At 44.1% G+C, this 15,554-nt stretch overlaps 1 protein-coding gene across 2 annotated transcripts in view; it reads left to right on the forward strand.

Moving 5' to 3' along the window:
• Window positions 1-15,554, forward strand: part of LIMK2 (LIM domain kinase 2) — a 58,835-nt gene that overhangs the window by 8,603 nt on the left and 34,678 nt on the right. Inside the window, exons 1-2 of one of the 2 annotated variants that reach the window (XM_032883447.1) lie at window positions 2,994-3,093; window positions 3,190-3,289. In XM_032883447.1, coding sequence (XP_032739338.1) covers window positions 3,009-3,093; window positions 3,190-3,289 — 185 coding nt within the window. In that variant the 5' untranslated portion in view covers window positions 2,994-3,008. Of the gene's footprint in view, window positions 1-2,993; window positions 3,094-3,189; window positions 3,290-15,554 lie in introns of those variants that run through there. The other variant, XM_032883448.1, reaches the window with a different exon arrangement.

Consider the following 15,554-nt stretch of genomic DNA (forward strand, 5'->3'; position numbering starts at 1 on the left):
TAAGCCAAAGGCAGTCTGGAGTTGTGCCCCTAGAGCTTAGCACAGAGCAGGTGCTAAATAAGTGTTGGTGGATGGCTTTGGGTTTCTCAAGACAAGAAAGGGCAGGTTCTGGAGGGTGTGTCAATAACAAGTTATCTTAAATATCCTCATAGTGGAAAGTCCTGATCATTTTTTAATTTTGTAAATAGCCAGAAGTCATTCAGGGCCAAGATGCTGAATTGTTGAGTAAGTGGGTGGTCAAGTTAGAGACCATTCCTTTGGGTTAAAAAATAAAAATTAGAAACAAGATGTGGCTTAAAATAATGAGATTTGCTGGGGATAGAACAAAATAGTTCACAAACTGACCTAAAAACCCTTCCCTTTAAGAGTTCCAAAAACGTTTCAAACCTGTACCTCTATAACTTGGAAGATTCATTTGGACGTTTGTCTTCATTGAAAACCTTCTTACAGGGGTGCCTGGGTGGCTCAGTTGTTAAGCATCTGCCTTCAGCTCAGGTCATGATCCCAGGGTCCTGCAGGGGAGTCTGCTGCTCCCTCTCCTTCTGCCCCTCCCCATTCCACTTGTGTTTTCTCTCACTGGCTCTGCGCTCTATCTCTTTCTCTCTCTCAAATAAATAAATAAATAAATAAATAAATAAATAATTTTAAAAAGAAAAGAAAACCTTACAAATTCATTGCTTGTGCACTATCCATAACCCAATTTGAGTAAGTCTCTCAGACTTTGTACCTTTGAGTTTGTGAGGATAGTAGTGCATTCTCTGGGTCACTGCCACCCAAAAAACCAAAAAGGCCCCTCTTGAGAGTCTGAGAATTTTTAGATTCATGTGGTGATGGGCATATATGTCTTACCGCTGTGGAACTGGTGGGTCAAGGTTTTAAAGCCTTCTGCCAGCTTGTTTAAGCTGCCTGTGTCCTGGCTGTCGCAGAATGCTGCTGAGCAATCTTAAGTGTCTGGAGCTGTGCATTGTCTATTCATGACCCCTGTGCCTGTGAAACTGGGTTCAGTGACTGTCACCGTGCCTGTGGCAGTCTGGAGTTACCCAGAGAGAACAAAGCTGCATACACGGAGCATACAAGGGAGTTTTGTAACAACCTTGTCCTGCTTTCTGGGGCTGAGTCAGGTACCACAGCTTGATCTCAGCTGCCTTCTTTATTTCAAGAAGTTGGTATCTGAGCCACAGCAGGGATATTGTGTTTTGTCCTTTTTGGAGGGACATGGATTCACTCTGTGTTACTGCGCATGCTAACCTCTCAGCCTACACAGCCCTTCCCCATCTTTACTCAGCCTCAGGCAAATCTTCTTCATTCTTCAAGGTTTAGCTCAAGTATTAGCTTCCCTTACAAAGACTTTCTTGACTTCGCTAAGTGGAATGAGCAGGAATCAACATGGTAGAGTGAGTGAAAAGAGCATGGACTTTAGTATGAGCTGGGCCTGAGTTGGAATGCTGGATCTGCTGCTTGGCCTGACACCCCCTAGCCCTGGGTTTCAAGTCTCCCACCCCTAGAATAAATTTAATACCTGTTTCACAGGATTGTTTTGAGAATTAAATGAGATTGCGTCTCTGAAAGCACCTAGCACAAGCCTTGGTATATAGGAAGTGTTCATTAAATGTTCTTTCCCTTCTATACCCATAACTTCTTTCTCCAAACTAAAATAACACTTTGCTTCTAACTCTGCAATAACATGTAAGGGAAAAATTACAATGTGGGAGAAGGATTCCTTTTCAGTGGATTTGCTCCTTGAAGATCAGAGATGATGTTATCCAGGAGTCTCCAACATAGAGCTTGGAGAGGACCCATGGGTCCAGTAAGAGGACCCATGATGTTGGTTGAATGAATGAGCTCCTGGACTCAGTGATGGAATATCTATACAACCAGGGCTTTTGAGGAATAGGAAAAGGCAATAACATGTTTAACCCAGAGAAGTTTTTCTGGGTGCTGACTGGGAATAGTCATAGGAAGGCCTGACCCTGAAGAGAAAGAGACCTTGTTCATTTGATCTACTCAGAGCTATAATAAGCAAGGGCTGAAATTCTAGGAAAAAGCAGGTTTTGTTTCTGTGGAAAAAAGGAACAATCAGAACATTTCTAGAAGATGGAATGAGACTCACCTTTTTTTTTTTTTAATTAACGTATAATGTATTATTTGCTTCAGGGGTACAGGTCTGTAAATCCTCAGTCTTACACAGTTCACAGCACTCACCATAGCACATACCCTCCCCAATGTCCATAACCCAGCCACCCTATCTCTTTCCCCCACCCCCCAGCAACCCTCAGTTTGTTGCATGAGATTAAGAGTCTGTTATGGTTTGTCTCCCTCTCCGGTCCCATCTTGTTTCATTTTTCACACTCCCTTCCCCCCACGATGCCCCGCCCTGCCTCTCAAACTCAAATTCCTCATATCAGAGAGATCATATAATTGTCTTTCTCTGATTGACTTATTTCACTTAGCATAATATCCTCTAGTTCCTTCCACATCGTTGTAAATGGCAAGATTTCATCTTTTGATGGCTGCATAGTATTCCTGTGTGTGTGTGTGTGTGTGTGTGTGTGTGTGTGTGTGTGTACACCACATTTTCTTTAACCGTTCATCTGTTGGTGGACATCTAGGTTCTTTCCATAGTTTGGCTATTGTGGACATTGCTGCTATAAACATTCAGGTGCACATGCCCCTTCGGATCACTACATTTGTATCTTTAAGGTAAATACCCATTAGTGCAATTGCTGGGTCATAGGGTAGCTCTATTTTCAACTTTTTGAGGAACCTCCATGCTGTTTTCCAGAGTGGCTACACCACCTTGCATTCCCACCAACAGTGTAAGAAGGTTCCTCTTTCTCTGCATCCTTGCCAACATCTGTCATTTCCTGACTTGTTAATTTTAGCCTTTCTGACTGGTGTGAGGTAGCATCTCACTGTGGTTTGATTTCTATTTCCCTGATGCTGAGTGATGTTGAGCGCTTTTTCATGTGACTCAGCTTTTAAGGCCATGAATTCCTGTCCCTGGGGAGATGAGCAGGCTGGATAAGTGCTTCCCAGAGAACTTGTGGAAGGGGGAATTGTGCATTTATCAGAGCACTGGCCAGCCCTTTCATTTTAAGTCCATTAATTCAATCTTACTCTGCACGATAAGAATCCTGTCCTGTACCTCCTGCTACTCTGGGCCTCTAAACTCCCTGGTTTTGTGTGCAGGTGAAGAAACCTGGAAGTGTCGGGGCTGTGGGGACCATGTCTCTCCAAGCCAGAGGCGGTACAGGACTGTCAATGAAGCCTGGCACAGCTCTTGCTTCCGGTAAGTGGGTCTGTCCTCCTGTCTTTGCCAGTGTACTATAGGCCAGCCACTACTTCATGTTCTGGAAAATACAAAAACGCATTTCTGACTTGAGAGTTCCCATTTTGGTGTGGGTTGAGGGGAGAGGGAGGGATGTGCCAAGGAAGAGCACGTGAGCAAATGTCTGGTGTGAAAGTGAAAGAGTCACAAATGGGCTGGGTACAGCTAGAAGTAGGGTGAAGCGGTGGGAACAGCCTCTCCAAGGTGTCCAGCACCACCCTCACTTTACAAATGAGGAAAGTGAGACCCAGAAAGACACAGAAAGAATGAGTTTCCCACAGCTACACTACTCATTATGCAGGTGCCTCAAGGGTTGTTTTTAGTGCAGTTGGCAGAGTCAGCCCTTCACTGCAGGATGCCTCCCTAGTTTCCTGCTTTTTGTTATTTAATTTTATTTTAGCTCTTAGATTATTGTTTGAAGGCAGCTCTGTTTCTTAAAAATAACAACAGAGACTTTAAAGTTGGATTTGTTCCTGTTGTCTGAGACTCAGTTTTCTCATCAGGAAAACACGGATGTTAAAAATTTATCTCATATACTTGTTGAGATCGAATGAAATCCTATATGCCAAGGGCCCAGCTCATGGTAGGCACCCACTGAATGGTTATTTCTTTCCCCTGTGAGACTGGAATCTTCAAGAGTGGGAGCCTGTCTGCATTCTCCAAAACATAAAACAGTGCTTGGCCTACGGTCATTCCACACTGGAGGCTGGGTGGGCATGTGTGCCCACGTGGTCTGAAGTGGTAGGGCTGTTGCTCACATCTTTAGAATGGGACAGACTGTAGACAGGCACCAAGTGCTGTAGATTCCAGCTCCTACACACAGTTCATGTTACAAAGCATCCCCCATGCTGATATCAAGTAATGTAATTGACCTTTAAGCACTTGCCTCCACCCAGGAACCATGTGGGGGGTTTGGCCTGGAGAGCTCTGGCCTGGAGAGCTCTGGAAGAGTTGGGGAGGAACTGCATTTTTTTTGCCCTTTCAGCTCAAACTCTGGGCTCTCCAGTCTTCTCTGTGGATCTAATTGCTTTGATTCATTCTTCCTTTTACCCTCAGGGAAGCTGATTCTTAGTAAGGAGTGGAGCAAAAATGTCAGAAATATAAGGGACCAACAGATAAAGCCTTTGACTTGCCCTTTCATTTAGAGCTGAAGCGAATCCTAATGAGTTTTTAGGCCAGGGCTCATCTTGGCACCTAACCCATATAGTCATATTTATTCCTGCTCTTTTCCTATTTGTGTTAACATTTTCGTTTTCTTTTCTTTCCTTTCTTTCTTTCTTTTTATTTATTTATTTGAGAGAATGGGAGAGAGAGAGAGCATGAGAAAGGGGAGGGTCAGAGGGAGAAGCAGACTCCCTGCTGAGCAGGGAGCTGGGGACTCCAGGATCATGACCTGAGCTGAAGGCAGTCCCTTAACCAACTGAGCCACCCAGGCGCCCTTTGTTAATATTTTCTATCCAGAATAACCAGGACAGAATAGAACAAGTTAATTTTTGGGATTTCTGGATTCTCTGAACACTAAAGAAATTCAGAACCAGGAGTTCCATCTATTGTGTGATCTAACCCTTCATATCACAGTTGAGAGGCCTGAAACCAGCAAGACAAAAAGAGTTACAAAGACAGGTCATGGATGACCAGAGTTGACCTTAGAACTGAAGTCGGGGCGCCTGGGTGGCTCAGTTGTTAAGCATCTGCCTTCAGCTCAGGTCATGATAGATCAGGTCCTGGGATTGAGCCTGCATCAGGCTCCCTGCTCAGTGGGGAGCCTGCTTCTCCCTCTCCCGCTCCCCCTGCTTATGTTCCCTCTCTGTCTCTCACTGTCAAATAAATAAATAAAATCTTTTTTAAAAAAAGAAAAAAGAACTGAAGTCTTAGGTCCAATTAGATGCTAGTTTTTAGGGAACGTGTGTGTGTGTGTGTGTGTGTGTGTGTGTGTGTGTGTCAGAGTGGGGGGTAGAGAGAAAAACATATACGCACATACATGTTCAGAAAAAAGTAAGGTACGTGATCCTGGTGGATGAGTGCAGGTTCTGGAATGAGACTGTCTGGTTTCAAATCCTGGCTTTGCAATTTATTAACTGTCCTTGGGTGACTGCCCTGAGTATTAGGCAGGCATCTATAAAATGGAGATACGTACTCATCCCACAGGCTGTCAGGGAGGATTAAATGTGATAATCTATATAAAGTGCTCAGCATAGCATCTGACACATAGAATTCCCCTAATATTCAGTAGCTGTCACTTTACATTATATTTTGAGTGTGTCTGTATACACCTATGTGCATGCATTTATTTCTCTTAATACACACCCATTGGTCTTCTAATGTGGAGCCTCAGAGATTAAGGTTAACTTTGAACTACCTGGCACAGTTACACCAAAGATCATGCCTGTGGGGAAGTAGAGCATCTGGGGTAGGTCTCCTAGTTACATCTTTGTCTCAAGGACAGAGTCTCTCTAATCCAGCTCTATTGAAGGAGCGCATTTCCTGACTCCTGATCTTTCCCACAAAAACTGAATGACATGAAGTCCTCAAACAGAGCCTGGTAACTTGCCCTGGGGAGACAGACTGCTTTGGAGCCAAATGACTTTTGCCCAGATTGGAGAAGGATCTACAGGGCTGGGAACAACTGTATCTGACCCCAGAAATAACCTGGTTATAAGAATCATGAGGCCTCAGCTGAATGTCTTTTAAATTCTCTGATAAATTCAGTGTATAGGCACAGTGTCTAGGTTCTGCTAAAAGCAGGATCTTCTTCCCTGCATGGTACCCAAAGAAATTCATTTTTCATGACTCCCTTCCAGCCTTGCTCTTACCCAGTTGAGTAAGTTACAATAAAGGAAATGACTTTTCTTTTCCCCTTCCCCCACACCTTTGTTTTTCTAGTCACAGGGTGGAGCTGGGTATTCAATGGAGAAATTGCTGGGGTTTGGCCCGAACTCTCCTTCCTTTACCTTCTCCTTATATTACCCCATCCCTCTCATCTGTAGCTGGTCCATAATCCTGCCTCTGATAAGCTTCCGCCAGATTCTCAGGTGCCTGGGACAATAGGAAGTCACTGAAGGCTGGAACCTGGGACTGTACAGCAGAGGTCAGCTGACAGCCTCCTGGAAGTAGCATAGTCTGGTGCAGTTGGGCACCTGGCCAGGATCCTTCTGATACTGGATGCTTGTCTGAGTAGCCCTCCTGCCTCTTCTTCGCAGCCTTCCCAACAGGCCTATTTGGACTCTTAAGTACCTCCGGCCTTCCCTTGCCGTGAGCAGTGCCACTGGTTCTAGAATTGGGGCCATTCTCTCGGAAGCTCTCTGGAACTGGTTTTCCTCTCCATGAAGGAGGCCAAGAAGGCAACCAGACTGCATGTTGTTTGTAGCTGAGGTTAAAGTATAGAGCTGGCATGTTTTTAATGGTGACTTGGCATGTCGGAAAACCAAAGAAACTTAACAAGTTTTCTGATTGTCCTTTAACCCTCATCAAAAGTGCTTAGCCAAGGAGGAGGGGTTGTGGAAAAAGGGAAAACTGCCTCTATTAATTCATCTTTATCGCCCTTACCTGAGACTCTCTAGCTTGACCTGGTTCCTAAGGACATTATCAGAGGGAAAATACTGAAGTATTTTCCATACTTAAGTCTCCTGGGAACATTTCAGACCTCTTTTCATGGGAACATGAGCACAGACTCTTTGAGCTTTCTCTTTTTGAGAAGTGATTTCTAATGCCTATGCTCTGGAAAAGGAATAATACAAATATAAAGCTGTCATTTTATCGGGCAACAGACCACTTCTGCTAAATTTGTGACTTCAGGATAGGTGAAAATAAGCAGCCAGAGACTGTGGTGTGATGGGCTGGTGACAATAGGATAGCTTCTGTGATGCTGAAAGCCATGGTCATTTTCTTAACCCGCACCCCAACCTCGACAAGCGTAGTACATCATAATTATAGTAAGGCTACCATTTATTGAGTGTTTACTATGTACCAGACACTGTCCTAAGCATTTCACATTTGTATCATCTAACTTAATTCTTTTTTTTGTTTTTTAAAGATTTTTTTTAATTTATGTATTTGACAGAGATCACAAGTAGGCAGAAAGGCAGGCAGAGAGAGAGGGGGAAGCAGGCTCCCCGCTGAGCAGAGAGCCCCATGCGGGGCTCGATCCCAGGACCCTGAGATCATGACCTGAGCCAAAGGCAGGGGCTTTTATCCACTGAGCCACCCAGGCGCCACATAACTTAATTCTTATAACAATGTAATAACTATAGTACTGGTCATACTTATTTTACAAATAGAGAAATGAAGTTTACTTGCTCACAGTCACAGAGCTAGTAAGTAGCATAGCTGAGATTTGAATCCAGGCATTCTAACTCCTTGCTTACAAGAGTCTCTGCATTCCTGAATATGGTCATGTCGTCATTTAACCTCCCTGAAGCTCAATTTCCTCTTATGTAGCTTCAGAATAAAATACACTCACCCTGCCTGTCACACACTGGTGGTGTCAGATAACACTGAAAGGTACTAGTTCAAAGGCTTTATGAACTCTCAAGTGTCAAATAAAAGTGCTGTTAGGTTTCTTCCGGGTCTCTGGCTCCTGGCATGGGAGTTCATGTAGCAACCCTGCCCTCTGCTGTTGTAATTTTGATGTTGCTCCTGCATTTATGGACCCAAGCCTTTGATTTTAGTTTGCTTATTTGTCTAGTTTATCTCTAAGGAAACAGCCAGCCAGCAACTCATTAAGGCTGGCCAGTTAAACAGGGGACTGGGGCGTGCCTGACAGAGGACAAACACCTGGGCCTTCCTCTGCCCACACAAAGGAATCCAGCATGAACACAGAGTGGGACTCCTAGCATAGAGCAGCAGTATGTGACCTTCAACATGCCTTAATACTGCTCTGTTCCTTGGGAAGAGAGAACGAAGATCCCAAAAAAGCCCTATAGCTACTGACTGGGGCAGAGATGAAGAGGAGTAGAGTGGAGCCAGGGATGGATGACAGACATTTATTAAGCATTGTATTGGGAGTTTCACTTAGATTATCTGATTCAACCCTTACAATAACCCTACAACCCCATTTTACACAAAACAGCAAGGTTCAGAAAGGTAGAATAACTTGCTCAGGGTCGCACACATTTGAACTCAGGTCTCCCTGGCTCTGAAGAGGATCCTCTTAACACTGGGACACAGAAGGAATAGTAGACTTGGAGTCAGAGAAGCTGGATTTGAATCTTAGCTGAGCCAGGCTGGTGGTATAACTGTGGGCAAGTTCCTTTGTCATTGTGAGCTTTAGTTTCTCATCTATAAGATGTGGTAAAAGTAGGGGCACCTGGGTGGCTCAGTCAGTTAAGTGTTTCCCTTTGGCTTAGGTCATGCTCCCAGGGTCCTGGGATCGAGTTCCACAGGGGACTCTGCTCATTGGAGAGCCTGCTTCTCCCTTTCCCTCTGCCTGCCACTCCCCCTGCTTGTGCTTGCTCTCTCTCTCTGTCTCTGTCAAATAAATAAATAAATCAAATTTTTTTTAAAGTTAAAAAAAAAGATGTGGTAAAGGTAATCTACCTCATGAAGAAGTTGTGAGGATCAAAGAGGTGATGGATAAGAAAGCACTCTGATAACTGGAGGATGGTATGTTGTAAAGGGTTAGCAGCAAGCTGCACATGGCAACTTTGTGCTGCTTACATTAGCAGTTCACTTATAATTTTGAGCATCATTTGCTATATTAAAGTCACCAAATTAGATGATGTTGGGGATACAGATTTAACATAGTGGCCTCGTCTCCTAACTGACTCCCTCAGACCCCTAAAGAACAGGTCATAATATGGAGCATTTCTAATAATGGACTCTAGTCTGGCTTCCATTCTCATTTCCCTGAAACAGCGTTCCCTTGGTAAGTTTCCAGAGGACAGTCACATTGGTCCATTCACTGGCTGCTGTTCAGGCTTCATATTATATGACCTCCCAAATTGCACTAGAGGTTGTAGAGACAAGTGAATGAGTTTGGAGTCAGCCTGGTTGGGTTTTCGTCCTAGTTTATCTTGAGTCAGCTGACTTTGAGTTTCTTTGCCAGTTTTCTCACCTAGAAAAGGGGAAGAGAAATGCTTCCTACCTCGAAAAGTTGTGCTGATTAAATTTGATCATGTATTCAAAGCCCTTCACACAGTACCTGGCCATATTGGGATTTAATAGATGTTAGCATTTATTAGTATTGTCTTTGTCACTCTTGAAACCCTTGGCCTCCATGACATTCTATACTGTCCTGGTTTCCACCCCCATACACATTCTTCTGGTCATTCCAGTTTGCTTATCCTCTATCTGGCTCTGAAATGTTACTGTTTCTCCAGGCACATTCTGTTTCTCCCCAGGCAATCTCACTCACACCTATGGCTTCTGTTGTCCTCCACACTCTGATGACCCCGAAATTCATATCTACAGTCTGAACCGTTCCACTGGGCTCTAGTCTTGTCTGTCTTGCTGTCAACTTCCCCTGCCCATTTGAGTGTCTTCCAGACATCTCAGACACAGCTGGACTTTTAATCTCCTCCCCAAACTGGCTTTTCAATATAACCTGTCCTGTTTAATGGCACAACCACCCATCCCTCTGCCTAAGTCAGAACCTAGAAGTGCTTCTTGATAGCTCTTCTCTCTTATCCCATATCCACACCTGTCAGTTTTTTGTCCAGATTATATAAATATATTTTTAAAGATTATTTATTTTTTTATTTGACAGACAGAGAGCACAAGCAGGCAGAGAGGCTGGCAGAGGGGCGGGGGAAGCAGGCTCCCCACTGAGCAGAGAGCCCGATTTGGGGCTCAGTCTCAATCCCAGGACCCTGGGATCATGACCCGAGCCGAAGGCAGAGGCCTTAACCCACTGAGCCACCTAGGCACCCCTCCAGATTATATTTTGAATGTGTCCATGTCTTTCCATTTCTCCTACCACCACCGTGTTCAGGCTACCATCATGTCTCACCTGGATAATTGCAGTAGCCTTCTAATTGTGCAGTCACTCACACTACCCAATCCATTCTCCACAAAGTGGCCAGAGTGAATGACCTTAAAAAAAATCCGTTTTTTTTTCACACTGCTGTCTCCCCATCCTTATATATCTCCATGACTTGGTAGCACTCTTGGATAAAGACCAGTCCTTCATGTGGCCTACAAAGCCCCTTGTGGTCTGGCCTCTCCACAACTTCCTGCTCTCTCTATTCCAGTCTCACTGCTTTTCTTCACAGGGCCCAGAATACACTCTGCTTCCTTCTGACAGGCCCTTGTCCCTGCTCTTCTCTCTGTGTGGAATGTCCTCACTCCCTTTTGGCCTAATTAACTCCTCCTCAACCTTCAGATCTTTACTTGGATGTCTCAGGGAGATAGCAATAGAATAGGTCATGGCCCCTCTTCTATGCTTTCACAGACCTTCTGTTTGAAGCTTTTTTTGTGGTTTTAACTTTACATTTATTCATTTGATCATCTCCTTAATGATATCCTGAGACCTCTAATATTCTATAAGTGTAACCTAGTCATGGACCATGAGACATTTTGCCCCCCATTGTGTCACCACTGAGCACATCATTGGTATGGGGGAGATATTTGTCATATGAATTGCCAGGGGTGGCCAAGAGATATGATGTAAGTGAGGCTTTTCCCTGCCCTTCTCCATATCCTTCCCTTAGCAGCCACTGTGGCTGCAGTTACTGTAAGTGGCAGAGAGGAGTAGGTTCCAGAGATTGGGTTGTTTTGGAAAATTGCCTGCAAGTGTCCAGGCGAGAAGTTAAAGCTTTGTCTTCTTCCCCTAAGGAGATAAGGATGACCCAGAGTTATACTTCTTTGTAGGTACTGGCTAGACAGGAACAAACACTGGAGAGAAAAGCAGTAGAGGGAAGAATGAGTTCAACTACTGTAGATGAAACAAATTTGAATTGAAATCTGACAAATTTCATAAGTTTGTTTGTTTGTTTGTTTGTTTGTTTAGTGGGGGAGAGAGGGATAGAGAGAGAGAATCTTACGCAGGCTCTATACCCAACACAGAGCCGAACACGGGGCTTAATCCCACAACCCTGAGATTATGACCTGAGCCCAAATCAAGAGCCATATGCTTACCTGACTGAGCCATCCAGGTGCCACTATATTTTAATTTACTAGGGAGAGAGAGAAAATGAGGAAAGTGCATGGGGGGAGGAGGGGCAGATGGAGAGAGAGTCTTTTATTTATTTATTTATTTATTTTTTATTTTTAATCTTTTTTTTTTTTAAGATTTTTATTTATTTATTTGAGAGAGAGACAGTGAGAGAGAGCATGAGTGAGGAGAAGGTCAGAGAGAGAAGCAGACTCCCCACGGAGCCGGGAGCCCGATGCGGGACTCGATCCCGGAACTCCAGGATCATGACCTGAGCCGAAGGCAGTCGTCCAACCAACTGAGCCACCCAGGCGTCCCTGGAGAGAGAGTCTTAAGCAGACTCCATGGTGAGCATGGAGCCCAACATGAGGCTCAATCTCAGGACCCCAATATCAGAACCTGAGCTGAAACCAAGAGTCAGACACTTAAATTACTGTGCCACTCAGATACCCCATTTATTTGTTTTTTAATATTTTATTTATTTATTTTAAGTATTTTATTTATTGGAATGAGAGAAAGCATGAGCAGGGGGGAGGAACAGAGGGAGAGGGAGAAGCGGACTCCACAAAGCAGGGAGCCTGATGTGGGGCTTATCCCAGGACCCCAAGATTATGACCTGAGCGAAGGCAGACACTTAACAGAGCCACCCAGGTGCCCCTGTTTTTTATATATTTTAGAAATCTTTGAAGGATAGCATTAGCTAAAGATATACATAAGTAGAGTGTGGAAAAAATGGAATACTTACAAAGTATCTTTTACTTATGGGTAATTTTTGGTAGGGAGTGGATTAATAGGTTGGTGATTCTCCAAGAAGTTAGAAATGAAATTTGTCCTCTGGAGGTTAAATACTTAGATCTACATGTAATAGGAGTGTCATGTGGTCGTTAAGAGCACAGACTCTAGAACCAGATTGCTTGGGTTCAGATCCTGATTCTGTCATATTTATTAGTTGTGCACGCTGGACAAGTTACTTACCCCTTCTGTGCTTCATTTCTTCATCTATCTTTTTTTAAGATTTTATTTATTTATTCAGCAAAGAGAGAGAGACAGTGAGAGAGGGAACACAAGCAGGGGGAGTGGGAGAGGGAGAAACAAGCTTCCCGCTGAGCAGGGAGCCTGATGTGGGGCTCAATCCCAGGACACGGGGAACATGACCTGAGCCAAAGGCAGCTGCTTAACTATTGAGTCACCCAGGTGCCCAAATTTCTTCATCTATAATATGGAGATACTAACCTTCTGCCTAGTTTCTAATGTTATCATGGAGGGGTAAATGAAGGAAGTCCTGTATAGTATTAGGTAGGAGTAGGGCCTCACAGGGAGTGAGCACTCATGAGTGTTAGCCATTTACTACTACTAGGGAGCCACATGTCTCTCAAAGCTGAATAATATGTGAATCGGTGATTGTTAAGTATCTGAAGAAGTAATGCTATTTTTTCCATTAAAAATTGTTGAAGGCGCCTGGGTGGCTCAGTTCGTTAAGCCTCTGCCTTTGGCTCAGGTCATGATCCTGGGGTCCTGGGATCAAGTCCCACATTGGAATCCCAGCTCAGTGGGGAGCCTGCTTCTCCCTCTCTCTCTGCCCCTCCCCCTGCTCGTGCTCTCTCTCCTACGCTCTATCTCAAATAAATAAATAAATAAATAAATAAAGTTTTAAAAAATGAGTTAAAATCCAGTGAAGTATTGAGTGGCCAGATAAAAATATTGAATCTGGATTTGGTCACCAGAAGGGGGTTCTTTAGTGTAAACAGGGTTGGTTGGGCTGACTCACTAGTGCCAGAATGAAATTTCCCTCTGTGGCTGCTCATGTCCCTTTAAGTCCATGCTCATAGAACAACCTTCTGATGCCTAATTCAGCTTCTTGCACTTCTTGATAACTGGAAGGGTCTGGAGGTGGTAACTGTAAGATGATATAGGTGTTCTAATTTCAAGTGTGAATTCATAAATGGACCATGGAATTGATGAATGGTTAGAGCCATCCTAGAATGTCTTCACCCCTCTGGGTACCTGTTTCTGGACCTCAGAGGCCAAAAATGAGTCCTGAATTAGGGTCATTCACCAAGGTAATGCTAGCCTTGGAAAGGTCCCTGGGTGATCAGCCAGTCCACCTTTTTCTGACCACAACCCTTCCCTGTGTCTTCAGTATTGGCCTACTGTTGTGGATTTTTTTTTTTTTTTTAAACCTAAATCCTTCCTTTTACAGAGGAAGAAATTGAAGCCCAGAAAGGTTTAATGGCTTGCCTCAGATCACATAGCAAGTCTATTTTTAGCCAGGTCAAATTATCAGGTCTTCTCTTTCAGGCCAGGGTTCTTTTCCTGGCATCACCTGGAGATTTATTAAGGTATCCAAAGCATTTATTTTCCAGTGCAGCCAAGAGAAGAATGTCTATGTAAACACAGTTTTGGACACTGAATGTTGGACATTAATTTGTATCACAGAGCAACAGTAGATGATTATCTATAGGGGGGTCACAACCTCATTCTTAAGTGCTTGTAGCCCATACAGGCAAATTTCAGCTGATAAAATGGCCAGCTCAGTCTCTACTGTTGCCTGAGGATGAAGGCATAGTTTGCTGTTTGTGAACACTAACTGGCCAGCAAACTTCAAGTGGGCATATCTGCAGCCAGTGTAGACTTGAGACATTCAAGGAGACAAACTGACCACTAAAGACCAGCACTGTCTTTGGTGTTTTAGGCTTTATGTTCCATTTATTGTGAACCTCTGGTTGCTTCAACACCTCTGATAACTCTTCACTGCCTGTGGGTGACTTTTTCACCTGACAGACCTACCTCTTAGTGATCTGCCCTAGCCCTCTCCCACCATCCCAGCCTCCCCTCTGATCACCTTTCACATGTGCCCTGCTCTGCAGCTTAGGGACCGTACTGTGTTACGCCTCAGTGCATTTGCACATGTTGTTCCATCAGTCTGGAATACCTCTTGTCTGCCTGGTAATCAGCCTTTAGATTGACCTGATACATCTTGTCCCCTGTGGAAGAGCCTCACCAAATCCACCCTGAACCTTCCCCACCAAACAGAGGAGCCTTTCTTCTTTGTTATTCTCATACCTCCATTATAGTTCTGTTGGTATTTATTTACACATCTAACATCACTCCAGGTCTGGAGCCATATCTAGTTTGTCTTTGTATCCCAGAGCTTAGCAGAGGGCCCAGAGCATAGTGGGTACTCAGTGTTTGTTAGGCAAATGATGTTTTTGTCAAATGACCACCTTTCTCTTTGGACATGTGGATGAGCCCTTTCAGTATGCATCATCACCATCTCTTTGCTCTGCAGTTTTCTCCTAAGCGAGAGCTTTCTTTCTGAAGTGGGAGCATGGAGACATAGGCAGACCTCTGCCTATAAATGTCATTACAAAGCCTAAAACCATCAAAGCTCAAGGGATGGCATGGCTTCTGTACTGTGGCAGCTAATTTGCCTTGTATTTTTCCCCCAAAGGCTAATAGAATCCCTTTTCCCTTGGGCAGTACTGGAGGGGTGCTAACAAATGCTCTTTCTCCACATTCATCACTATTACCAGGAAAAACTTCCCAAGTACCTCAAACCATATTTGAGGACAGTTTTCTTCTCTCTGTCAGTCATCTTCTGTTCATACCTTCCTGAGACTGCTCTGTAGTGATCCAGCTTAGATTGGAGGGGCTCGACTGGGCCCCCCTCAATAGTACTGACTCTTACAGTGGCATCAGCTGTTTCTGAAATTGGCTGATGTCAGCTCTTGTGTTTTGTCTCAGTTCCAGAGGTGGCCTTGCATGAGATGACCCTATATGCTGGAGCCATCTTTTCCCACCGTACCCTGAATACCACTATAATGTCACTGAAGAAAAAAGAGAGGCAGCCACTGTGGGGTTACAAATGAGTAAGAACAATACAAGGAAGGTGAAAGTCCACAGTGAGCCAAGGCTTTACAAAATGTCAGCCTCCAAACATTTATTTTTTAAGCTCAGTCCACAATAAGAAGGTGAACAACCTATCTGAATCGTTTCCTCATTTGTAGCCAGGGGTAATAATGACCTATCCTGCTTGCCTCTCAAGGTTAATGTGAGAGAAGAATGAAATCAAATGGAAGAGCCCATAGGAAAGAGTAAAGTAGTGGATTCAGTCTTCAGTGTGCATCAGAAACACTG

The sequence above is a fragment of the Lontra canadensis genome, unplaced genomic scaffold (assembly GCF_010015895.1).
Source record: "Lontra canadensis isolate GAN:19392208 unplaced genomic scaffold, GSC_riverotter_1.0 scaffold87, whole genome shotgun sequence".
Lineage (NCBI taxonomy): Eukaryota > Metazoa > Chordata > Mammalia > Carnivora > Mustelidae > Lontra > Lontra canadensis.